This window comes from Cupressus sempervirens, chromosome 6 (assembly GCF_028749045.1).
Source record: "Cupressus sempervirens isolate cs-2001-9-10 chromosome 6, ASM2874904v1, whole genome shotgun sequence".
NCBI classification, from domain to species: Eukaryota; Viridiplantae; Streptophyta; class Pinopsida; order Cupressales; family Cupressaceae; genus Cupressus; species Cupressus sempervirens.
In genome coordinates, this window is record NC_143123.1 from 321,566,521 (window position 1) to 321,593,755 (window position 27,235).

Here is a 27,235-nt window from a genome sequence, read left to right on the forward strand (position 1 = left end):
ATTGCTTAGGAATTTAAATTGAAGAAGTTAGCATTGCAAATTATTGTCGGGCACTGAATCCATATTTCATTCTAATTCTCCTTCACATTCATGCCTTATCTTTCATTTGTGCCTGTTCATAGTTTGTGTTGGCATCCTGAGTGTGAGTCTTTGTTTGTTCCTCGTCATGAGATGCCGATTGAGTGTCCTATCTTTTATGTGTGCTGAAGTATCGTTGACGTTATATAACAGTAAACTTCTTGCCTTCTAACAGTTGTGGTGACTCTATGATTCTTTCTACAGTTCATGCCTCTTGAACTATCGAGGCCATTGAAGAAAATTAAAGATTGTTCTGTAGATACAGAGGAATCACCATAGCTACGCTACTTCCACCTCTCTAATATCATGCACAGTTATTCAGTAATTCTATTTTCAATCAACCAAAAATCAAAGGGCATGGAGAGCCATGCAACAATGAATTATAAAAAAATACCATAGTAACACTAGGACATGTCCCCCCCTTTTTGCCCCACGTCTCGAAGACTTGGATGCACCAAGGACTTGGGGACTCCATTCCTCCCGTCCCCAGCGGTGCGACCAAAGTCCACCATCACCGCCGAGGATGCACGACGTCCCTATGTTGACTATTTGCTGATTCGACTATTTATGTTCACTGTTCAATGTTCCAATTCAATCCAATGTTCAAGTATTTATTCTTTTACATCTTTATATCTTATATTGCAAAACATCTTTTCATAACTAGCATTTAAAGTACCATATGTATATATATACACACCCCCTCCTATCCCCCGCCACTATCCCCCTGCTGTCCCAAATTAAGGCCCCTCTGTCCTCCCGTCCTGGAAACTTGTCCCCCTATTCCGCCATCCCCACATCTTCCACGATGGTGTAACTATGAAAAATATTGTCATGGTTATACTTGGGAGAGATGAAATTTCTTGGATTGTCCTCCACGCGTCCAATACATTCAAATAACATGCCTACAGTGCCAAATGGTGTTCAATCTAGGTATTTGTCATCAATCCAGACCCACATAGCTACAGGATTCAAATTGAAAAAAGAAATCAAGTATATAAAAATGAATTTATGGCATTGGTCTCTTCATGACAAAAGTTGTCAGTGCATGCAATTGACAAATAAGTTTTAATTTTCTCTCTGTTGTTTGGAATTTTGTATATTGTTAATTTCAATGGGTGGTTTGCTTTATTGGATAGACTAAGACTCTCTTAGTCATTTGGATTATATATGTTGTAAGCCATATTTTCAATAAAATTGCAAAATCCTAGGGGGTGTCCAAAAAATTCACACTTAAGCTGGCCTCTGCATAGAATTATTGTTGAAAAGGCAACTAAATGTTTATTAACCCTTGTTGTGTTATAATCTTAAATTACTTTTGTTCAACTTAAGCAGAGGGTCACTGCATCATAAAGAGGGGACCTTTTCTTTGCCTAGTGTTAAAACTTATTTTTGTTCCCCGTCGTGTTTAGTCCCAAGGTTATAATGGGTTAGATACCATGCAGTGGGTCCCATTTTATAATCCTAGGCAAACTTGTTCTTATTCATCTTGATCATCTTTATTATTAAGAGGTTATGTCTTTGGTCATTTTACGACTGCTAAATTATTTATTTGGGTCCACAAATATACAATTCAAGAAATGATGTGTCATATGCCCATGTGGCAACAATCTATTTGGTAGTGTGTGCCTCGGAAAGGCAGTTGACCCACCAACCTTTTGTTCAAATCTTGATATCATCTAAGCAAATCTAACGGTGACCATGAAACCATGATCGTTATTTAAAAAGTGTTTATCCATAGCAGCTTCACGACATGATGCCACATGTTTCGAGAAAGGGTGTTCAGTCAAACAGGTCAGATCCGGTCCAAAGAAGATGATATGACGACGGTCATGATGCTGTGATTATAAATTGCACGTGGAGAATTTCATTGCGGCTTTGCGACAAAGTGCCACATGTTCCTAGAAGACCACAGTATAGATAAAAGGTAGCGTAAGATCACATTTGATCCAAGGGTTGTCGTGAACCCACAATAGATACTTCTATGAAATTTAATCATTACGGCTTCACGACATATTGACGCGTGTCCTATGGTAGTCAAGTGGTCAATGAAGGTGAGGTGATTTCAAGAACAAATCATAAAACGCCATGTGCATCATGTTATAGTAGCCAAGTAGGAGAAGAAAAGCATGAAAAGAAGCATCAAGCCTAAGCATAAGATCACAGTTGATCCGACGGTTGTTGCGATCCTGCAATGAAGAGATGTGAATGGACACATGTCTTCGGTGGAAAAAGAAAATTTGAAGGAAGCAAGGATCAATCAATGGTTGTACAGTACGAATTAAATTTGGTTCATGGTTGATTTATGCCCGTTAATTGCAGTATTCAAGTCTAATGAATTATTAATTTGATGCATGCGACTATTGATGATACATCCTGCCACGGTAATTGTCCTGTCATAAAGTTTTCGAGGTTTTGAGGGCGAGATCAAGTTGTGAAAAGGATTTGTTGAAGCAAATTGTTGAATTGGAGTTTTCCTCAACAAACAGTGCAGGTGTCGTATGCTCAAATCAGTATGTTATCTCTACCGGAATGTCGAAAATTTGCATTTGTTTGAAGGGGATTGTGAATTGTTGTGTGTAATTGCATACTGTAAACCCTAAAATGGCACCTCGAAGGGATTTTACTCGGAGAATAAACTATCGGGAAACGAATGTGTGATGATTTCTTAAAAACAATTAACTCAGTCCACAAATTATTATGCTAAGGGGGAAAAGCTTATACCCACGTCACCTCGTATAAAAGTTGACGAGGGTTTATATGATAAAGGAAATTGGGTAAGAGATGCAAAAACTACAATGAGTGGTTTGAACTTGTTCAAAACCTAGTTCGCACAGTGAAATTCCTATGCTCTTCATAGTAATGTGTGGGTTTTTGACTTGGGTAAATTGGTAATGCCTGGGGTTTTCATGGATGTTAACTTATTGACCCAAGTTGCAACTAATTATGACCCTATAGAGAGGATAGTAAGGGATAAAAATGGAAACCTTTTGTTAAGTGTTACTGTAGATGAAATTCATGAAGTTATCAATTTTGAGAAATTGAAGGAAGCATATCAAGCCTAGAGGGTTTACGTTAGAAGTTTCCTTTTAAAGGAACATTTTGCAGTTGTTGGAGGATTGAGGTTAGTTGGGCCACATACCCTTGAACCATTCCTAAAGAAGTATTGCAATCCTCGTGCTTTAGGTGTTTACGTCTCTTTGTAGGGTTTTTGGTGAAGATGAACAAACCTGATGCCAATTCATTTGATGTATATGATGGTTCAGATCCTTCATTATCTAGCTGGTGTGATTTTGTATTTTGCTCTCAACATTGCTGAATTGACATATAATGGTTTGACAGGCATAGAAAAGGCGAAAGTTGATCCAACTTTTGGATGGTATTCCTGGTTCCATGCTCATGCATATGTTTTTGTTTCAAGAAGTGTCCTATTTTGAAAAGGAGATGGAACTAACGAGGGAAAAAGATGGAGAAGTGTTATCTGTTTAGTTGTGGAGTGTGGATATGCCATGGGACAAGGAGGATGCCAATTTCATTAGATTTGATAGATACTTTGTATCCAGGCTAAGAGTATTATTGTATATGAGAACCCTAGGGTCCCGAAACTCCTCCTTGAGTTTATCAAACCAAAGGACTTTGCTAAAGATTTGAAGATTGTTCATAACTAGGGTGACATTATCCCATATCTTGTTTCTACAATTCTTAGACTGTATGCTTTTAAGGGGACTCCTCATGTGTTACCTTGCCAAGTCCCTCTAAAGGTAGGCCTTGCAGAAGTCTTGTGGCAAGTTGGTTGTTTGCAAGAGGATGAATTGACAGGTAGATCAAGAGGTACCATCTTCCCAACTTTCACTATCGCACACCATTTTATAATTACTAAGGGTGTGTGGACACATTTGAGTAAAGTCTTAGAACCCTATAGGATGGCTACATCTAAGGCCGAATTCTCTGATCTTGGGAGATTTTATGAGATGTTTAAACAGAGAGTAAAGGCTGAAGCTAAACATCATTAGTTCTATGATCTAGAGGATGTCATTAGAAATGAGTTCTCTCTACAAGAATAGTAGATTAGGAAAGAGAAGTAGCAAGCTTATAAGGCCTTGAATTTTGTAAACTCTTTTGACAAAGATTATGATCACTTGAAGGATATCACCCTTCTTGGCGACAAGGTGAATCAATTGATGATGCATTTTGTGAAGATTATGAAAGATTTGAATGAAAAAAGGGCCATGGTGATGAGTGCAAATCCTGATCAGGCTAAAATGGTAATGAAGAGGTTGGTGTCCACTCAAACTGTTGCTCCTAGGTAGTATACTTTGTAGAAAAGGACAAGGTATAGGGTGTTAAAGCCTAAAGAGGGCACTACCAGGAGAGGAAAAGGATTGGAAGGTAGACCCTACATGCAGCAAATGCTCCCCTGGCTCTAGCATATACGAGGCCTTCATTAGAAGATTCCCCAGCAAGTTCCTCTCCTAAAAGGAAAATGGTGGAGGAATCAGCTGTGTCAAGCAAAGAAGTATACTCAACCTTGCAATCCCCAATGCATTAAGAAATTGAACGAGTAATAGCAGAACAATTAATGCAACTGGGTAGTCAAGGTGAAATTGTTGTTACATTTGCTGAACTAGATGAGGAATGCCTAAGAAGCCCATTGTGCCAACAATGGATCTTACCATAGAAGATTTTAGAGGAAAAGGGTTAGATCCTATAACCAAATAGTCTTGATGATAAATTTTTGGAGGATAATAGTTTTGTAAAGTCTAGGGCTTTCTTTCAATTTGCTTGGAGAGTGAACATTTCTAATTTTGAGGCCAGATGTGAGAAGAGATAGCCAGAGAACCTAATAAAGAGGACTATGTTACTAAGGACGAATAAAGCAAGAAATGATGAATGAATTCAGCAAGATTACCACTAAGGAGGGGAGGAGGATGATAAAAGATGCAGTGGTCATCATTTTACCTGAATGGGATATTGTTAACACCATGGTTTTTGATGTTATCAAAAGGGAAACAAATACTGCATGCAGAACAAAGGAGTCCCAACTAGCATCAAAGGGAGTAGTGTACAGTGAGGATCATGCTTCCTTGGTAATGTGGTCCATTCAAAAGAAGAATAAGTCTAGGCGATTTGAAAATTTTGACACAGATCAAGTAGGGAGCTTAATGGTCAAGCGGGTAAATGAGACTTCGGGGGTGGAGGTTGCAGACATAAACCTTCAAACTGCAAGTTTTGCCAAAGCCACAACTATAAGAGGCGACAAATGATGGATGAGCTTAGGCTCCAATATGAAAGGCTTATACAAGCCTAGGATGCAGAGAAGAAGAAGAGCAGTGAGCTAATGGGGAGACTTGCTAAATTTAAAAATCAGTCAACCCAGCATATGTAAATAGGTGAAGCATCTCAAAGATTGATTGCATCATCACCTGCACCTGCACCCCCTACCAATCCTATTATTGAAATTCCGCCAACCCCATTGTTTCTTGAAGAACAATTTAAAGAAGGGGTGGAAGAAGAAAAAGTCAGACTCAAAGCCCTGTAGACAAATGTTGTGCAAAAGTATGAAGAGAAAATTCAAGAAACAATATTGCACCTCATAAGTATCGTAGGTACCAAAAATTTTAATTATTGGGTATTAAAACTTGTGAATATTTTAAATTCTTTCAAGACAAATAAAACTTTGTTGAGACAACTTTTTGATAAGTGGATTAGTAGAGAACAGCAATTGGATGTGATTTGTTCAGTGACCAAGGAGCAAGTAGAGAAGAATTAATTGAACAAACATTCAATCATGTGGCAAACTTATTAAAATTGCTATCAATAGGAAATTATTACAAAGGAAAACAAAGTTTTAAATTTCTAAGTATATCAATAAGAGTTTTGATCTTTTCCCTTGTACTATAGAAGGTTAATATGAAAGCCTGTGAAGAGTGTGTAGAGGAATTGAATACCACCCTCAACTCTACAATCAACAACATACTAAAGAATGATGACAACTATATGTTTACAAGGACTGTTGAAGAAATTGTAAGGGCTGAAATATTCTTTAGCTCTTTTGGAGCTAAGATAAAATAGTTGAAGGTAAAATGGAAATATACTATGGTAAAAGAACAAGAGGTTGTTCAATTTAACTGGCCTAATGATACTATTTCTAACGAATGGATAATAAAATATGGTTTAAGACCAATTTACAGGTGGCAACCGATGCTCAAAAAAGGACAAAGCTAAAGATGTAATGTTATCACCTGGAGGCAATTAGGAAACAATGTTGGAGCTAATCATGAAAGCCAAAAGAGGAAGGACAATTTACCTCAATAGGTTACTTTACTTTTGCAACTCACTCGCTATGGGTACACCTACATAAGAAACCATGAGTTGATCTTGGAGAATCTGGCTGCCAAGCTATTATTTTGGGAACTGCCTCCACTATTTTATGTCTTTTGTGCTTTGATGTTGACACTTTGTCATTTTGTAACAATTTTTTGAGTCTAATCAAAATGCAACATGTGTCATTCTCCCATGTCTGAAGCTTGTTGCAATCCTTCTCTATAAAATGATTTCCAAGACTGGGATAAGCGGTCCGAAATTCAATGAGTTAAAGGTAATATTTCTTTGTCTAGTTGGTCCATTACTGTATGGCTAAGTTTTAAATTGCTCATGAATGGAAAATTGACAAATTGACAAAAGTTTGAGTCCATTCTAGGCATTTTAAGGCATATGTCTGATACTTTACATGTATGCTTTCAAAGCAAATCAATATAATGAAGAAGTTATTAGAGTTGCACAATTTGGATCTTGTCTCTTTCTATTCTACTTTTCAATTTTATGTGATTCGGTCACAAGTGAATTGAATCTCAATTATAATTCATTTAGAACTATATCTCATTTCATGCTTTGTTATTCTAATCGATTATGTAAATGCTTGACATGATATGAGAGAATCAAGGGATTTAATGAAAACATTGTGATAAGTATAGGATACCAAATGTGCATTGATCTCATTTACAAAGTAAAGGAGTAGATCTAAAGTTGCGGTATTTAATTTGTGAATGGAGTCCCAATGGATAAAAGCACTGATCATACAACTATTTTGAGTATATATTGAAGCTTGCGCAGTTACAAACCTTTAATCAAAATCATTTTACTTCATGTTTTATTGTGGATTTGAAAGAACTTGCCCACACTTGGCTTGAGGATTAATGGAAATGGATTATCAGCTATTTTGCATTCCTTTGTTTACTCGAAGTTAGAAAAATCAGGGCCTATCACTTGTTTTATGGGATTAAGATTTAGTGTGTTATTGTGTTAAAAAGAGAGATTAATCCCAAGTACACCTGCCTGAACCTTGGAAAGTTCAAAGAGGAGAATGTTGAGTTGTCTTTAAAAGTTGGTCCTTAGAATTGTCAATGTGTACTTGTCATGGGAATTAGCTATCCCCTAGGTATATTTTGCATATGATAAGGTAGTTGAAATTATTAAAGAGTAATTGGTAAAAATCTTGCTTGTATTAACAAAGACCGAAAGGTCAATATATACAAAAGAATAAAACAATGTTTCCTTAGGAAACAATCGTAAAGAATAGAAACATTCTATTCTAACAGAGAAAGCTAAAATCCGAAAGCAAACTAAAGCTAACTATATATTTACAATAGATTACCATTACCTAATAATAGATGATTATCTATTATTGTAATACCCTCCCTTAATGGTCAATCTATCTAGAACACCAAGCTGTCCTCTGAATTTGACAAACTTATCAGGACCAAGAGGCTTGGTGAGAATGCCTGCAGTCTAATCTGTGGTAGGAACATACTACAAATCTATAGTCTCGTCTTCAACCAGTTGTCGCATGTAATGACAGTGATCATCCACATGCTTGGTTCGTTCATGGGGGACTAGATTTCATGCTAACTTGATAACACCTTCGTTATCAACAACCAGAGTAGTCAGTCATGCTAGTGACATTTGCATATCCCCAATAATCCAATGAAACCAAACAGCTTCACATCTTGCCTTAAAAGTCCTCCTATATTTGGCCACTATAGAGGAGAGAGAAATTGCCTGTTGCTTCTTACTGGTCCATGTGATTGTATCAGATCCCAAACTGAACACATATCTAGCAATTGACATTTTATCATCGACAGAACCTGCCCAATCTAAATCTATAAACCCACTGAGTTTAGGATTAAAACTTTGAGAGTACAAAAGTCCATAATCAAAAGTGCCCTTCACATAACGAAGCACATGCTTGGCTTTCATCCAATGATCAGCTTTAGGAGTTGTCATAAAGCGTGAGATATAGCTAACTGCGAAGCTAATGTCAAGCCTAGTAGCAGAGAGGTCGATGAGGCTGCCTACTAGTTGTCTGTATGTAGTATCATCAACAGAAGGAGAATCACACTTTGTGGATAACTTGAGACCTTTCTCCATAGGTGTAGATGCAGGCTTGCAATCCTGCATACGGAATTTGTCAAACAGGGCCCTGGCATATTTGGACTGAGAGATGAATAGACCAAAAGACTATTGCCAAACTTCAACACCTAAGCAATCATGCATGAGCCCAAGGTCAGTCATATCAAAAGACTGGCATTAATTCTGTTTGATTCCCTGAATCAAAGATGTCGAACTGTTAGTGATGATCAAATCATCCACATAAATAACCAAAAGGATGATGTGACTGTCAATAGTCTTGATGTATAGATTTGAATCTAAAGAACTCCTCTTGAAGCCTTGATCACTAAGGTACTTATCAATTTTTATGTACCAAGCCCGAGGGGCCTACTTCAAGCCAAAGAGAGCTTTTACCAATCTAAGAACCTGATGGTCTTTACCAACAACCTTGAAACCAAGAAGGATGCGTCATGTAGACCTCTTCATGGAGATCACCATTCAAGAAAGCACTCTTGACGTCCATTTGATGGACCTTCCAACCAAACTATGTTGCCATGGCTAGGACTAGTCTGATGGTGCTCATCTTTGCAGTAGGAGCAAAGATCTCCTGATAATCAATGCCCTGATTCTGAGAAAAACCCTTCGCCACTAAACAAGCTTTGTAATTATCCAAAGTACCATCCGATTTGTATTTGATTTTGTAAACCCATTTGCAGCCTATGGGTTTCTTCCTTGGTGGAAGATCGAAAATGACCTAGGTGTTGTTCTTCAGCAAGCTCTGGTGTTTAGATGTCATGGCTTGTTCCCACTCTGGAATGTCTTTAGCCTCGGAATATGTTTTGTTAAGTTTGTAGTTACAGTCAAATTGATCTAATCATGAGTTTCATTATTGATGATAATATAAATATTCCTTTATATATATATTATATATATATACACATATATTATATTATATTAATTATATATATAATAATGTATATATTATACATATGGTTAGTTATATTATTTTATACAAACTAATGATGTTTAAACCTTGGAGACATGTCTCTTCAAAAGACATGTCTCCTTCTCTCATACTTATATGAGATCCAAATCTGCATTTGAAAAATATCTATAACAATGGCAATATTATTACATTTGGAGACACAATCCATGTTACTTGTTTGAGGTTCAAACACACTATGAACGTTGGTCATGAGAGCAAAATTAACAAAGTCTATAGTTTTGCTCTTTTTCCGAGTAGTTCTCCCATCAATGAGCTCATCATCACGAAGATGAGCAAGTGTCTTAGCACACCACTTAGGCCGGATAGGAGAATAACCAACATTAGTATCAGGAGATGCGTGATGATCAGGTCTGGATCAAACTCAAGTGAAGCATCTACAAAGCGAGGTGATCCTGCAAAAGAAGTCGGAGGTGTTTGTACAAGTATCATTAGTATAGCTGGAGCTGCAAGAGCTACTGGAGCCCTCCCATCAAGCAAACCTAATGGAAGCCGAACTCTCAAATCATGAGCCTTCATAGGCAAGTCTGTTCGATCAAGAACAGGAGAAACAAGCATGAAAGGTAGTTGTTGCTCATCAAAGACTACATTGCGACTGTAGATGAGACAATATGTCTCAACATCGATTAGGCAGTAGGCTTTGTGAAGACTGTTGTATCCAGCAAGCATGAGTTTCTAACACTTGGCATCCAACTTAGTGCATGACGCATTAGGGATCCAAACAAAGCAAGGGAGCCAAAAACTTTCTGGTGACTGATTCTGGGCTTGCAACTTGACCAGGCCTCTTCCGGAGTTTTACCTTTGACCACCACTGTGGGTGACCAGTTCAACAAATAAACTTCAATGTTAAATGCTTCTGCCCAAAACTTCTTCGGAACATGCTTGTGTTCCAACATGGATCGAGCCATCTCGATGATTGTCTGGTTCTGACGTTCAACTACATTGTTTTGTTGTGGTGTGTGGGGTGTGGTTAACCGACGTTTGATGCCATGTGTATCGAAATGGTTAGAGAAAACATTAGAGCAAATTCCCCCTCCCCCCCCTCAATTGTTTAAACTAAGAGTAATAATAGATTTCCCAAACTCTTTTTCAACTAAAGGTTTAAACTTCTGAAATATAGGAAATGCATCTGATTTCTTTTTAACAAAATACACCCACATTATTCTACTAAAATCATCAACAAACAATAGAAAATACCTCGACCCAAGAACAGAAGGAGTGGCCATAGGGCCGCAAATATCGACATGTACAAGCTGAAGTACCTGAGAAGCTCGTCATGAGTCGCCACTGGTGAAAGGTGTGTGATGTTACTTCCCAGCCTGACATGCATCACAAACTCCAAGCTATTGAATTTGAATCTCTGGCAATCCTAGAACAAGCTCATCCTAAGCAAGCTGTGAGAGATAATGCACATTTAAGTGCCCACATCGCTGATGCCAAAGTGTGCTGATAGAAGATTGTTGAGCAGCCATGGCTAAGTCCCGAGAATCACCAGAATCGGTAAGTATGAAAAGACCATGATCCTCAAGACCCACTGCAATAGTAGACTAAGTCGCCCAATCAATGATGGTGCACTGATGTGAACTGAAGGTGACATCCGAGTGTGGAGAATGATGTTGCGACTGACTGACTGAGAGTAGATTTAGTTCCATCCCTGGAACGTAGTACACATCAAGGAATATGAGATTCCTCCTAGTAGATTGAATTTGAATGTTTCCTTTGCCGACAAACGTGTACTCTTCTCAACCACCAAAAATAACAATCTAAATAAGGCTAGTAGTTAGTAAACCAATCTCTACGGTGAGTGAAATGACGAAAGGCACCTGAATCAATGTACCAGGCATACAACTTCACATGATCTGCAAGTTTTTTAGCCATGAAGGCGTAAAAGGCAGACTCCATCTGCTCAGTGTGCTCTGCACTATTCGCTTTGGGCTGTGAACCTGATTGCTTAGATTGTGCAACTAAGTGTTTCCGACATTCAACCTTCATGTGTCCAAACTTGTGGCAGTAATTGCATTGAATGTTCTTCTTTCGAGAACCATCTGATGCTGGGGCAGAAGACTTCTGCTGAGATGGCTGTTGAAACTTGCCTTTATCCTTCTAGAAGGATTTCACAGCAAAGGCTTGCTCTATAGAGGTAGAACTGGAGCTGCTACCAAACTATTGTATCTATCGATCTTGCTGAAGCAACAGTGTTCAAAGATCAGTGAACTTCAAATCAACACCAGAAGATGTGATGTTCAGAGAATCGATAAAATACTAACAGGACTTTAGTAAACTCCGAAGAGTGATAACCATAATACCCTCTTCCTCCATCTTGCAACCGATGGCAAGTAACTGATCATGGATTTCCTGAATTCAATTCAGGTGTGCCTAGAGTGAGGTGCACTCATCCATGACAATAGAAAACAGAGCGTTTTTCAGAACGAAAGCTCTGCTTTTGTTAAAAGTCTCATGAAGACTTTTGAGATGTTTCCAATTCTCGAAAGCTGTCTTGTCGGATGGAATCTGAGAAAGCTGATCATTAGCCATAGATAATTTGAGAAGCATCACTACCTCCCGATTATTCAAATCCCATGTATCCTAATCAAAACCAGGAGCAGTCAGATGCTTTGTAACACCCAAAACAAGTTGATCGGTGTTGCAATATTCAAAAATTATGATGATCCGCTACTTCCAAGTGCCATAATTTTGACCACTGAATTTGGAGTTATGCTCGAGCAGAATGTTTGTCAAAGATGCCATGGCACTTTTTTCAATGAAAACTGTGAAAATCTGTGAAGGCACATTCTGCAAAGCAAAAAAATGGAAGAACCAAAAAAATCGAAGACTGACCCATGAGAGAGCTCGAAAACCCCAAAAGGAATATGGTGTCGCTTTTTGGATCCGTTGGGCTCGAAAATCGAAGCATACAAATAAATTTGATGATGACCCAGTTGAGCTTTCAAAGAACTCACCAAGAATATGTAAAAATATTTCGGATCCAATACGGAAAATTAGGGTTTCAATCAAAACCCTAGCCGGCTGCAATAAAAACTCCAAATAATGGCAGATTTGGACAAAAGGATTGCTAAACTAGACCAAAACAATGGTGGATTCAATAGGCGACCACAATTGGATGAAGATCAGGGCAATATATAGAGAAAAACCGATCAAAAATGCAGCAAATGCCGTTTAGATCTGAGAAAAAAATGAAGACGGCGTGAGGGAAAAAATGGCGCGTCTGAGGTCGCATTTTCAATCAGTCAAAGCCCTTTCACTGCATTTTAATGGATGTCATTGATTCACAAACTGAGGTAGAACAGGAAGAAGAGGAAATTACGAATTTTGCAGGCTGCGAGTTCCAAAAAAAATGCCATTAAAACCCACAATTTGGATGCAATTTTGCCAAAAAATATGAATCCTCAAACAAAACCCTAGTTTGAAAATCTCAAGGTTTTGATATTACGAAGCGAGTATCACAGAATAATTTTGAAAATAGGCTCTGATAATTTCAGAAAAGAAATTATAATTTTCGGAAAAAATTAAGAAATAGGCACTGATACCATATTACAAAATAATTGGTAGAAATCTTGTTTGTATTTACACAAACCGAAAGGTCAATATATACAAAAGAATAAAATAATATTTCCTTAGGAAACGATCTTAAAGAATAGAAGTATTTTATTCTAACAGAGAAAGCTAAAAAAGCAAAAGCAAACTAAAGCTAACTAGATATTTACAATAGATTACCATTAACTAATAATAGACGATTATCTATTATTGTAATAGAAATCATGTCAAATCAAGAGTCAGCATATGCAATTCAATTACATTTATTTGGAAATGAACTGTAATATTAAGCCTATGATCAGACTTGAAGTTACAGGCATTCTGTGATTTTTTCTTTAGATGATTTCTAAGCATTGCTAACAATGGCATTCAACCCTTCTATAGGTTTTTCTCGGAAACTGCAGTGCTTTTAAAAATAAGGAAAGAGGTTTGATTTTGAGGAGGAAGTCAAATAACCTCCTTTCCTTGCTATGTTTGTCATCAAGATCACCGAGCAGTCTGATTTGGGTCACTACAGATTGTGTATGATAGGTGATGCTTGCATCAGTATGATAAGAGCCAAATGAGATGAATTGGTAGTTTTCATGTATGATAATTGGTTGATTTTCAGTATTGCTTAAGATGACACGATGTGGTCAAGCTGACACGATGCACTCTGATAAGTACTTTGTGATAATAACTTTATTAGAAATACTATATGCTTCTAATCAGAAATATTGATTCTTGTATTGTTATACTTTGCATTTATGAAATTCTGACCAATATGTGAATCTAGTTGCTCTGTTTGAGTTGCACAAGTTGCTGCAGTAGACATGTTCCAGTAACTGACCAAAGTACTATAATCCATGACTCATTAAGGGATATTATAGTGGCTGAGAACTCTCAACAAATTGTTCATGTTATGGTTGACTAATGACTAAACTATGCAACAGAAGTAACCTTAGTCCAGATTTATGTTACTGTTTGGAAATGATTGGAGGTGCTAACACACACACAAGTTACTAACTCAATTTTATAGATCAGTGTATTTCTTATCATGCCTTAGTGTTATAAACCACAGCACTGGAGGTTGTGGTGTTCTTTCAGAAGCTTTACAGAGGTGTTGTGAATAAGGCAACAGGTGAATTGTGAGAAAGATTAGATGATGAGGAGATAAGCAGTATTGTTCTGATGTCATGAGCATCAAAGGAACAAGACATAATCTCTTATGTGAGTATATTTGTGTGGATGTTAAGATTAGACCACAGAGAGATAAGTATTTATGATAATATCTCTTGAATATTGATTTTTGAACTAGTAATTGCTTTTAGCATTGATAATTATGAGTTATTAACATCTCTCATGGTTGCAGAGTGTAACAAAGAAGTAATGAGATGAATATTACCTTGGTCATACATATTCAAAGCGAAACTATTCAACTTCAAAGGGAGATTACATGACAAAGGGAGATGTCCAACCCTTTGCAAGTTTATGCAATAGTCAATGATCTTATTGTGGTGATTAAAGATGTCCCTGTTGAGAGGGAGTCTCTATTAAGAGAAATCTCAGTTACTAAATTGTCCCTGTTGAGGGAGTCTTTGTCAAGAGAAAATCTCAATTACTAAAGTTGTCCTTGTTGAGAGGGAGTCTTTGTTAAGAGAAAATCTCATATTAAAGTTGTCCCTGCTGAGAGGGAGTCTTTGTTAAGAGAAAATCTCAATTATTAATGCATTCTTCTCTGGGAGAAATTTGAGGTGAAAGCCCTTGTTCCACCCTCTACAAGTGAGTATGGTGGACCACCCTCTATGACTAGACATGGTGGAAATGTATTCTTCTCAAGGAGAAGTTTGAGGTAAAAGCCCTTGTTTCACCCTCTACGAGTAGGTACGGTAGACCACCCTCTGCGAGTAGGTATGGTGGAAATGTATTCTTCTTTTGTAGAAGTTTGAGGTGAAAGCCCTTGTTTCACCCTGTGAGAGTAGGTATGGTGGAACACCCTCTGCGAGTAGGCATGGTGGAAATGCATGTTTCTCTAGAAGAAATTTTGAGATAAAAGTCTTCGTTCTACCCTTTGCAAGCAAGCATGGTGAAAGTCATGTGTGTGACTTCATTCTATGTGCATATAAGGTAACTATGGTGGATTATGGTATGCTCAGATAACATATGTTATGTGAACTTATCATCTTTGATTGCAGCTATGTATGCGTGCCTAACCAAAGATCTCTCTCTTGGTAAGAGGGAGTATTGAAGTATGCAATTGTGATAGAGATCTTCATCTCTAATTTTAAGAGATTTTATGACCGTTATGGTCATCTTCAGCTGAATGAGATATTTATGATTATATTTAATTAATTTTATGCAAAAAGACATGCCATACATCACGCAAAGAGGCATGTGTATGGAAATGTGAAGTTCTAAATATGTGGAAATATGAAGGGTCATGTTTTTGGGACTCAAAGAGACCTTCATGTGAAAGATGAAGAGTCTTATGCAATCTATTTATACAATTGTTTGATATATTTTAAATCAATCAAGTGAAATCCTTGTACTATGAACATTTCTTGATCAATAAAAGAGATATTTTGCTGGTGTGGTTGGGTTTTTCCCTTAAAGTGGAAGGCTTTTCCCAGATTAAATGTATTGAGTCTTTGTGGTTTGTTTATGCTCTTTTATTGTTGTTTATCTCTATTTCTAGGCTAAAAACTTAACACTTAAGTAGCTAGCCATCTCTTTGGCTTATAGCCTTTCTTATTGTTACATCGAAGCTAAAGATTATTCTCTATTTGTGTGGGATTATTTTTGGGCAATTTATCTCCTTTTTTTAGCATGTGTATGAACATTGATTACTCCATGCAATAACCCCATTTTTAAGTTCTCCTACATTGCAATTGGCTTTGACCTTCTCGATGCATATCTATACAGTCCATGGATTATTTGATGTTCCATGTGAGCTTAGTGAATTTTGAGGACACTTATGCCACTTTTCGTGGTGATTTCTAGCTTCTAGTGTATTCCCCAAAAAGTTTGGAGAGGACATCTATTTATAAATCACCTACTTGGCTTCGTTTTTCATGTTCATCATCAAGATTACTCTAATGGAGACAAAACTTGATTCCAATGCTTTCCAAGAGATTCCACAAAATGGGCACATTAATGGCTCTATTTTCGTTATTTTACTATAGGTGCTTAAAAATTATATAAATATTTTAAAAGCACGTTAGTTTGACAACTCATTGGAACCAAGATGAAATGTTTTAAATCATGGACGCCTAAAACAAGGACCTCACATGTCAAATTATTGTTTTAATGAGGGCATAATCGAACTGAAAGGTGGCATTGCTCTACAACTAGGGCATTTATTTTGTTGAAAGGAGGCCTCCCTTAGCGTACGACCAGTTTTTCAACCGATCATAAGGAGCCCATCCTCATGCTTCATTTATTATCTCTTAAGTTTATTGGAGATGGCTCTGTTATTTTGTCCCAAAACATTGTGGGGGTTGGTTTCATTGTTGTTGTCGTCATTGGTGTAGAAGTTGGGAAGAGATTGTGAAGAAGTGGTTGAGAAGAGAAGGCTGCCTGTGGATGCGAGATTCAAAGCAAGGCTCATTACAAGCATTGTCTGCATTGAGCCAAATGGAGCCAAAGGAGGTAAGGCTTCCACTACTGGAGGTTATAAACATTGAGGAATCAACCTCCCTCCTATCTCATATGGATGCAAGGCTTTTGGTGGCCATTTATCTTGACACTGATATCCTGAAAATTCTGTAGATTTAAATGGAAAAGGAAACAGTCTCTTGCCTTATCGAAATCTTGGGGGTTCTAAATGCATGCTTCCTTTTTAGAAAAGAGGGGTGTCATAAGAGGAATTGTCCCTTGTTAAAAGACCATAAGACTAGTGGAACAAACCAAGGGACTGCTAGCCTTGATAAACAAATTAGCACTAACCCAAACAGAAGTATGAGACTCATCCCTAAACTTCCAAAAGCTAGAGGAAGTGTCTCTATTGAACCTAACCCTACTACAAAAAAGAACCCTAAAGGGATTTGTAACTATTAACCTAAATTTGAGTACGAACAAGGCCCCAAATTCTCAAATCAATTGTGAACCTATCAATGCAAATGAGAGTCTCAGAGACTATGGATGAGAAGCTTTAAGACAATCTCTTTTATGTGATATAATGTCCAATACCAACAACACCTCCCCGCCCCGACAATGGCAATGTCACCTCTATTGGTTCTCCCAAACACAAAACTTTCAATGCTTAGAAGCTGGTTGTGGATAAAATTAGACAATCATCTACAACTATAGTCAAAATGGGAAGTATCATCAAAGATGAGGAGGATTGTGAATCTCCCTGCCAATTATGGTCATTCCAAGTCCCCTCGTCCTTTATAGGAGCACATCCTTAATAATAGGGTGATCCTTATTAATGTTTCTAAGGAGCTAGAAAATAGTGGGCCTAGTGGTGCCCCTTCTTGTTTGAAAGATCCTTTATGCACAGGATGAGATAGACAATGATGATGCTCTTGATGTCATTAAGGATTGTAGATATTAGTTTTCCACAATCCATTGGAATTCTTTGTTGTATTTTCTAAGCAGATTGTGTAACAATTTTTGCCAGACCAACAAGTCGACAAGAAATTTGCATCAACAGACAAAGGAAGAAGATGCAAAAATTGTTACACAATCTGCCCAGAAAATACAGCAAAGAAGTCATTAAGGATTCTGATGATCGACTCTCTAGCTACTCTCATGTTGCTATCTGTGTTGCAGTGACCCCCCCTCACTAATGGGTTTTAATGGCACTAATCATTCTAGCATTAGTGATGTGCTTCCCTCAGAGGTGGGGAAACGAGGAGGTGTGTCAAGAAGTCAATCTCTTTGCACCCTTGCTTTTGCAAGTGGCAACTCTATGAACTAGGTTATTGTTCCTTATGAATGTTGTAGGGAGGATGTGGTGAATGAAGCAATGAAGGTTTTGAATGGTAATAAAACCAGAAAGAAGACCAAGGCCAACAGGGCAAAGGAGAAGGTAACAACCAGTAAGCCCATCTTGAGTATTGAGAGCCTGTTGGTTCTACCCTTAATAGACAAGATAAAATAGTAACCAAGGGTGTATCGGCCAAATGCTATAAGAAATTCAAAGCTCCTACGGACAACATTGTGATGTCCCAATCAAAATAAGAAACATATAATATAGTTAAATAATAATATTTATGAAAATAATTTATATAATAATATGAAGATAAAAATATAAATTACAATACATATTTTATATCGTAATAATATAAATATTATCAATATAGACACACCCATATTTATATTAATACTATTGAATATAAATAATAGAATTATATATATCAACTATTAAATAGTATAATATATTATTGATAAAATAAATAAACAATAATTATAATAATCTCATTAATCAATAATTATTAGTAAGAATAAAATATATAACTGATATATTATTAATATAATATATGTTATAATCTAATTATTCATATAATTATGTTATCAATATAATATAATTATTATCATATAATATAATTATTACATTATAATATATGAAAAGACATGATTCTTTGAATAAACACTATATATATATATGATTTTGCAATTGAGAGATCATCATTCAAATACGACAAAATATAAATTCTTGGTCTGTAAAAGATTAAATTGCAAAATCCATAATAAATGATTTAATGTCCTAATAGGGGGCATTACAACCATCCCTTGATGGACGTGGATTTAAAATGTGCCTCGTGGAATGTGAGGGGACTTGAACGCTCAGATAGGGAATATATTGTCAAGAGGTTCTTGAACTCAAACAGGAATATTAATGTTGTAATTTTGCACAAAGTAAAAGCAGTTTCCTTCAATTTAAAGATTAATCTCAGATGCATACAGACAAAGGCAGATTTCTTCACCACCAAGCAGGCGAGAGGTAAGGGGGAGTTTCGATCTTGATAGGCATTGAATGGAAAAAGAGTGGTATCAAGATTGAGTGTCTCTCCATGCAACAAACTGGAGTGGATTGTTCTCAAGGAGAAGGAAAGGGGTTATGGCATTTTCTCTCTTTGTACTCCCATCGATTGTATAGAAAGGATAGAACTTTGCAAGCAAATGTTTCTTGGAGTACATTCCTTGGATTATAGGAGATAGCTTCAATATGGTAGAGAGACCTCATGATAAGCTTGGGGGTTGTAGATCAGATTCAAAAGGGGATAAAATATTTTATTGGTATAAAATGTTGACATAGTTAAATCTTTTTGACCCCTTGCCTGGTAATGAGAATGATAACAGAGGCATTTGGTTACTTGGTGCGACTTTTAGTGGTAAGGCGAGAGGATCTACTATGAACTTGAATGTTTCTATGTTAATAAAGATGCCTTTAGCTTCAAAAAGGAAGAAGGGGGCTCTAATATAAAGGTCATACCCTACATCTAGTCTGATCATCATTCAATAGTGGCAGAGATCTTTTCCAATGGCTCTTCTTTACCAAGTAGTTTGAAGAGGAGGATGTCCTTAGTCTTGTGGGTTTTATTAGACAGTTTAACTCTTGGGTGGTGGGCCACTCTAGTGTTGTAGATAGGTGGGTTCAGGAGACAAAGAGTTGGAGATGTTTGTTCTAGGTGGTGGGTAGAAATAAGGCCAAAGATGCCAAGCAGAAAGAGAATGTTTTGCACAGTAGGTTTTTAGAGGCCGAGGATTGTTTGTAGAGAGACCCCCTTAATCAAGTTGCTCAAGATGCTCTCATCTAAGTAAGAGACTCACTGAGGAATCTTGGCAGACCTTTCTTCTTCCACATCGAGTTGCATTTAGAATTATTTGGGTTACATATGTGCAAGCAAATGAACAGGTATGTGACAAATCGGATCAGAATTGTAATTCACTTTACAATGCATTTTTCTATATGATGTACAGACTGATTCATTTGTACCAGACCTGATATTAAGTGCATTGCATTCTGATTTATGCCTAATGCATTGTTATTCCCTTGAGATGGTCTTATCAACGTTCGATGCAACCATTGTTAATCATATTCTATATGCTTCTATTTGATTTGGCAAAAGCATACCTTCCAAAACATAAGCAGTTACCAGAAAATAAAATAACAGCAGCTTACATGCCAAGCATTTGACAAAATATTAAATGTCTGAATTTGAGGGAAAAAGACCAGAATTAGCATTGATTCTTACAGGGTAACGGCCATTAGGTTAATGACCACCCCGTGCACTCTTGGCAGTCGTTTTGGGGTCCATCTGGACTCTCTCATAAGTGGTAGTTACTTTTGTTTCCGTGGATTTGTTTTGGGAGTCATTACACATCGGTTGATATTTTGTTTATTTCATTGGATAATTAATATCATTTTCCCTTTTGCCTGCCAATGCAAGTGTGAGACAAACAGTGAACTGGTTATCTTGAGTGGCCATTCAATTGCCCAAAAAACTGTGGCCATGCAGGAAATACAATTTTACTCTCATCTGGATGGTAACATAAGCATAAAGGGCTGAATGGAGGCCAGGCAGAAGTTAGTTGTCTGAAAAAAAAGACACTTTCAGCTTGTAGAGTCAGCTGAGGAAGAACGTACAGGGTTCCTGAAATTTGTAAAGAGCAGAGTGAGGAGACTGTGGATATAAGACACCTCCACTAAATAAATAACATTGTCAAATGTCCATGTATTGACGCTGAAATAGTGAATTGAATAATAATTTGGACACCCTTGGTATCTTTTCCACTCATTTTGGTTTTCATGTATTGACGCTGAAATAGTGAATTGAATAATAATTTGGACACCCTTGGTATCTTTTCCACTCATTTTGGTTTTCTCCAGATGAAATTTCTGTGGGGTAAATTTTGCTCATTGTGTGTCTGCTATTTGTTTAGTTATGTTTCTGGAACAGTTTATACTGCTTCATGTTAATTAAATGCAACAAGGAAGGGTTACTAGAAGTTGCGAATAATGTGCTAGCTTAGGAAACAACTACTACAGGTTTCTGAATCAACCACTCACTAATTCATTCCAGTTGTTGATGTTAGTGTTGGGAGGACAAACCAGAAGTTATTGAGAAGGATTCCTCCCTAGCTAAGAGGGAGTGTTAATGTTATTGTAGTTATAGTCATATGCTTTCAGGCTGACTCAGATTACATTATTGTGATTGATAATATAAAAATTATATTGATAATATAATTTTATATTATTATTGTGAGATAATATAATTATATTATTTATTGTGATAATATACTTATAATTATTATATTATTATTGTGAGATAGTATAATTATAGTATTATGTGATAGTAATTATACTGTATGATTATTTTATTTTATTTTATATGAGCAGGTATCCCCGCAACATTGCCCAGTGACCAGCTACCTATGCCAGCAAGGGCGAGATTAGTGCCCCCGTCAACCCCCCCCCCCCCCCCCCCCAATGAGATCCTTCATCCGCTAGCCATCCCGCCTCTTTAACCTGGGAGCAGTTTTGAACCAGAGACCATGGGGAACTTACCTACAGCCTCAGGCCGATTGTGTTAGTTATTATATTATATTAATGATACAATAATTGGAGCCACTTGGAAGAGTGGCACCCCTTGGGGAAGGAGCGCCAAAAAGGGTATAAAGGAAGATTAATCTCCCTCTCTTGAAAAATAATATACGTCATACACACAATCAGAAAACTAACAGCACCCAATTCCATGTCAAAAACATAAAACAATGTGCACAAATATCAAAACCTAAAAAAAAATTGAACACATATTTTTAATTCTAGCATCACATACCAATTCTTGAAGCATGAAAATTAGATACATAATTATTATCATACAGCCCATCATATCAACATTCATCATGCAGATGCTTTCATTTTCAATCAAAATATCATAACGAGAATATCAACCTCTTCGTTAACAATTACAACATCAAGTACCTGAAGCCAAAAGAACTAATGCTCACCTTTTGGCTCATTCTTATAGCAGGAAAAATCGCATCTTCCAATACAGAAGAAAAATGAGATGCAACTAGTCGCCAGCCCTGAAATGCACAATAAAATAGAAAAAAATTAACTGAACATGACCAAACATGCGAAGTAGGAATCACAAAGTCAACCAATGGACCCAAAAAGAAATCAAGGAAGTACTAACTAGCTCATAGCAAGGCAACAGTAGCTTCATTTACATACAATTATATATATTTCAAAAAAACATCGGGTGTGTATTTTACATGCTATATTAAAAAAATTGCAAAAAAAAGCATAATCCAGCTGGCCATATCAAACAATGCAAAATATAGTAGAATCTTCCATAAAAGCCATATGACAAACTCAAATCAATCAAGACCAACAAGAAAATGTTTCTCATGATAACATCACGTCCAAGAAATAGTTTAGAAAACAACTGTGTTGGATATAAACAATTTGCTAGAACTGTTTAGGTTGTGAAGCAGGATGTGTGCCTTCCTAGAATAATTCTAAATTGTCAAAACATCCCAATATAGTAATATAACATGACTTCTTCAAGCCTTTAAGGTAAAATAATTGGATTCAAAATAAAGGGAGACTAAAAATTACAAATTACAGTTTTCCAGATTTAAAAACTTTTAACAGTGCTACCAAGCAAGTTTATAGTCTATCAAATACCATAAACTAATAGGTTAGTGTAATGTCGCCACTTTAGCAGTTGTCCGGTTGTGTGACCTTTAGCCATTTTTTATTTATTTTTATCCCACATTGCTTGTGAAAAGTGGTCGACCCTATGAAGTAGGAATAAAAGGAGAGCTTGTGGCTATTGTTAGGCAGGTTGAATATGAAAAGAAATTGGATGCATGAGTTACAGATCTGTTCTTGGCATTAGAGGACGTCTATCCTCTATTGTGACATTCTAGATGTCATTCCCTTGGGGTTTGACCTTTGGAATTCATTGCTATTAGCTTCATTAATAAGCAGCTTGGGCACATTTCCAGCTACAGGCGGATTGGGTGTTTGCTCATACCATTCTCATTCCTTGTCCAATACTTATGTCATTGTGAAGGAATGTTTTTATGAGGGACTTGGACTGATTGAAGGCAGTTTTTACTGTACCAGTACTGTAGCCCAGCACTATTCATATTACTGTAGCAGCAAGTTGGGAAATCATGACTGGAATAACATGTTATAATGCTGGAGTAATTAGAGAGTTGGAAAGTTTGCTATGTATTTGACTTTATTAGCTTGAAAACTAATATTATTTCAATAGTAGTTCAATCTTCAGTATTGCATAAATTCTTTCTTGTTCATGTTATGTGAGTTCAAATCTATGCGAAGACATTAAAATCACTATCAGCAGTTGGTTCGGTTTTTTGGGCATTTCTAGGGTGCCCATTACTGTTAGCAATATTCTGCCAAAATGAAATAGCAAATTCTTGTAATGTTTCTGATCGCTTAACTCTAGGAAACGCGTGATTTATCAAACATATGAATGCAGAAACAACCACCAAATTACCATTGTAGATGTTGACCCTAACTGTTTAGCAATAAACCAATGTTCTAGCCCTTGTAAATCATTTATACACTTCCAAACAGAAAATTCAAATCCTCATAATGCTGGTCTAGTTCCTCCAATGCAACATGAACAAGAAATGTGAGTTATATGTGTCAAATATCTCAAATATTACTGCTGATTTATCACTGATTCCTTAGGAATAACGATACTATCATTCACCATTGTGTATATGAAACCAAAATTAACCAAATATGATTGTAAAATTGGACAATGAGTTGTTGGATAAATTATAAATGCATCAATAAATATGGAAACACAAACATAAAAACCCTAGATCTGATGTTTATTTAACTGTAACATAACCACACTGATATGCTGTATTAAAAGAAAAAACACAGCACATTTGTAAACACATCATGTTAATTATAGACTATAAGATAGTAACCACATCAGAATCATGGACATATGGGTGTATCGATAAATCCAATATATCATTTTTTATGAGATTTGAAGACTTTACTTGGTGGACTTCATACATGTCCTATAAAAAAATGATGAGCATAGAAGATGTCTCATCGCTAACTTTACTTGGTGGGCTTCATACATGTCCTATTAAAAAATGATGAGCATAGAAGATGTCTCATCGCTAACTTTTTTGCAAAATTTAAACAACCACAAACAAAATGTCCAAAGGAAGAATATGCAGAAGACTCCATCACAAACACAGCAGGCCACAGACCAGACCTCAATATCTGTGTAACTTGAACCTTAAACTACTCAATTCAAAGAAAAAAATCTAGTCTTCAAAAACACAAGTTCAAATAAAATTCTTTGAAATTCTTGACAATTAATAATATAGATATAATGCCAACTACAAATTCAAAAAATGTTCAAGAATACTCACAGGACCAGTTTCAAGAACATGTGAAATCAAATCAAATGCTAATGAAATGATGCGCTCCCGCAAGGAATGAAATTTCTGGGGAAACAAAGGAACATGATTTTGAATCTGTCAGTAATGTAAATCATCTGAGCAAAAATAAAATATACTAAATGTACACTTCTATTAAAGTGAACAAAATTCACACACGTGAGTATGCACCAAAGACTGAATGTCTCGGGATGAGTCATAAATGTATACAAAAAGCATCCAGCATGGAAAACAGCCAAAAAGAAACAAAGCCCCATGCATAGTCACCAAATAATTTTTTAAGAATCCAATCCTAATCCTCGGTTATACATTGAGACCCACAACTTAAAACTGAAATTTCATCTAAATAGAGAGATAGATATTTATTGTATTTTATTTTGAAAAAAATAACAATATGCTGGTGAATATTAGAAAACTAAGTCTCATATACCAAACTGATGCCTCACTAGGGTGATCCCTACAAACAACCTTTATCTTTGTGCAACAGGCACATTATTTATTTACATGCTTATTTGGAGCACAACTGACAAATTTGGAAATTACTTATGCGTAATTTTTTCATTTGGATAACCTATGTCAAATGCTTCCTTGGTTCCAGCACAACACAAAACTTACATCAGTAAATGGCTTCTGCTTGACAACTTTAAGCACTAATGTTACCATCCCGGGCATAAATCTGCAAAATTATCAGATGCAAATTTATCTAACACCATACAATTTAGCAGGAGACTTATGCCCAATAGTTCAAAAAGATACATGGTACAGTGCCTCTTAAACAAGGCTCAAGAGTTGTACTTGTCTGTGTGTTTCCTGTGGCGAGTTACCAACGTACAGCATATCTGCAAACATCTTTTCCAAACTTTCAGCTTTGACTCTCCAGACAGTGCCATATACTTGTCAACAGCTATAGAATCTAAAAGGACCATTAAGTCCTGAGTCAAAGAAGGCAGTGAAGGAACCAAGGAAGATGGCATGTGTGACCTTACCTGCACATGCAATGGTTTAAAGCCCCAAATTAGTTACAGAAAAAATTGCTTACACATTTACCTAAACAACAGAGCAAACAAATTTTTTGATGAATGACACTTAAGAATAAGGAAATAATGCAACAAATACTCATAAAACAAAAAGCACACAGGAATAAAATGATAATATTTCCCACTTTGTTGAGTGTTTTCTGCAGACTTTTCCCTGTGTTTTTATTTTGATATATCATAAGCAGGGGAAGGAACCCCCAACCTTACAAAACAGACGAACAGTTCACAAAAAAAACAAGAAACAACAGAACAGAAGTTGAAGCAGAGAACAGTGAGCACAACAACAAAAAAACACAGCAATGAAAGTCTATGATAAAGAAAATTCCAATGCTTGGTTAAGGCCCATGTGGTGGCTCCAACAGACAGCTTCTTCTATTCCTCCTCCTTGATAGGAGTCTTCAGCTCATCTTTGCTCTTCTGTTGCTTGCTCCTCTTGTTCAGAAGGGATTGGAAAGTGATCATTCCTATGACAGCCCTCCTCATGATCCGTTCTTAACAATCTATGCTGCTAAAGCTTCAAAGCATCGTACATATTATCCCATTGTTTCTTGCAACTTTGACAATCGGCAGCATTTCCCTGAATTTTCTTAGGGCTATCCACTTGTCTATCCCTGGCATAATTGTGCCCTAGTTGATTTATTCTTCCAATTCAATCAGACTTAAATGTCAAATAAATCACAACCGATATCACAAAATAAAGACACAATTATGGTTTACTGTAATCAACTGCGGTTTCTGAGTGACAGCAGCACAAGATTTAGATTTTGAGGATTTACACAGGAGTATTATAAAAGCAATCCAAATAAATGAAACATTCAGAAAATAAAAAATAATAAGGTTTAGTTTGAGCAGAAAGAAATTATCTTCAATTAAGTTCCAGCTTCAATGTAATCTTGCCACCAATGGTCAAGATACGACAACAGCTTAAACAAGTGACAACAATTTAATTAATTCATTATTCATATTGACCTGTTGCACATAATTTGCAGATCTGACATAGAATAATGATGCAATTCTGGGCATGCAGATTTGATGCACCTGTATATGGACTAGCGTGCTCCTAGACAAGATTTGTGCAGCAAATGTAGCAGAGTCTGATGTTTCCAACAGTTAAATCTTTCATTAACAAGGATAGGATAACCGTTTGACTTGCTACCCAAGTGATCCAACCTTCAAATTATGCAGTCCAAAAAAGCAATGTTGAGTAGATTAGGCTCGGTCTGAATTTGTTGCATCCAAGTTTTGGCCCAATTTTAAATGTTGCTTTATAGTGTTCGTTAAAATTTTGAAGTTCATCTAGGACGATAAAACACAAGGGGGAGGGTATGTTACATCCCAATTTTTTCGCCCAATTTTAAATGGTCCTTTACAGTGTTCATTAAAATTTCAAAGTTCATCGAAGGCAATGAAACACAAGGGGGAGGGTATGTTACATCTCAATTTTTGGCTCACTTTAAAAATGTTCATGTAACTATTGAGGTTTCATGTGAAGTTAGTTTGTAGTGCCTCTCATGTTTGCAATTTGTACTTTGTTATATTTTGATTCGAGAGATACTTGTTACTCATGTTATGTTTACATTTGAGATAACTTGAGGGTCAGATGTTATACCTTGATTTCAGTATTATAGATGTTAGACTACTATGTTGTTCAATTTATCATATTTGCATGATGATGCCATTTTGAGATGACATGTTTTGTTATGATATTTGGTTATCCAGTATTTGGACATTTCTCTAATTATGTTATGATGGATTTAATGCTATGGTTATTTACTTCATTCTTGCT

General features: G+C 36.5%; 1 protein-coding gene across 1 annotated transcript in view; it reads right to left on the reverse strand.

Annotated features, from left to right (window-relative positions):
- Positions 1-27,235, reverse strand: part of LOC149552477 (ARM repeat superfamily protein) — a 224,926-nt gene that overhangs the window by 110,417 nt on the left and 87,274 nt on the right. Inside the window, exons 6-9 of the mRNA XM_089788059.1 lie at positions 25,208-25,398; positions 25,028-25,088; positions 24,386-24,460; positions 21,959-22,036 (exon numbers count right to left, since the gene is read on the reverse strand). Of these exons, the coding sequence (XP_089644185.1) occupies positions 21,959-22,036; positions 24,386-24,460; positions 25,028-25,088; positions 25,208-25,398 (405 nt within the window). The remainder of the gene's footprint in view (positions 1-21,958; positions 22,037-24,385; positions 24,461-25,027; positions 25,089-25,207; positions 25,399-27,235) is intronic.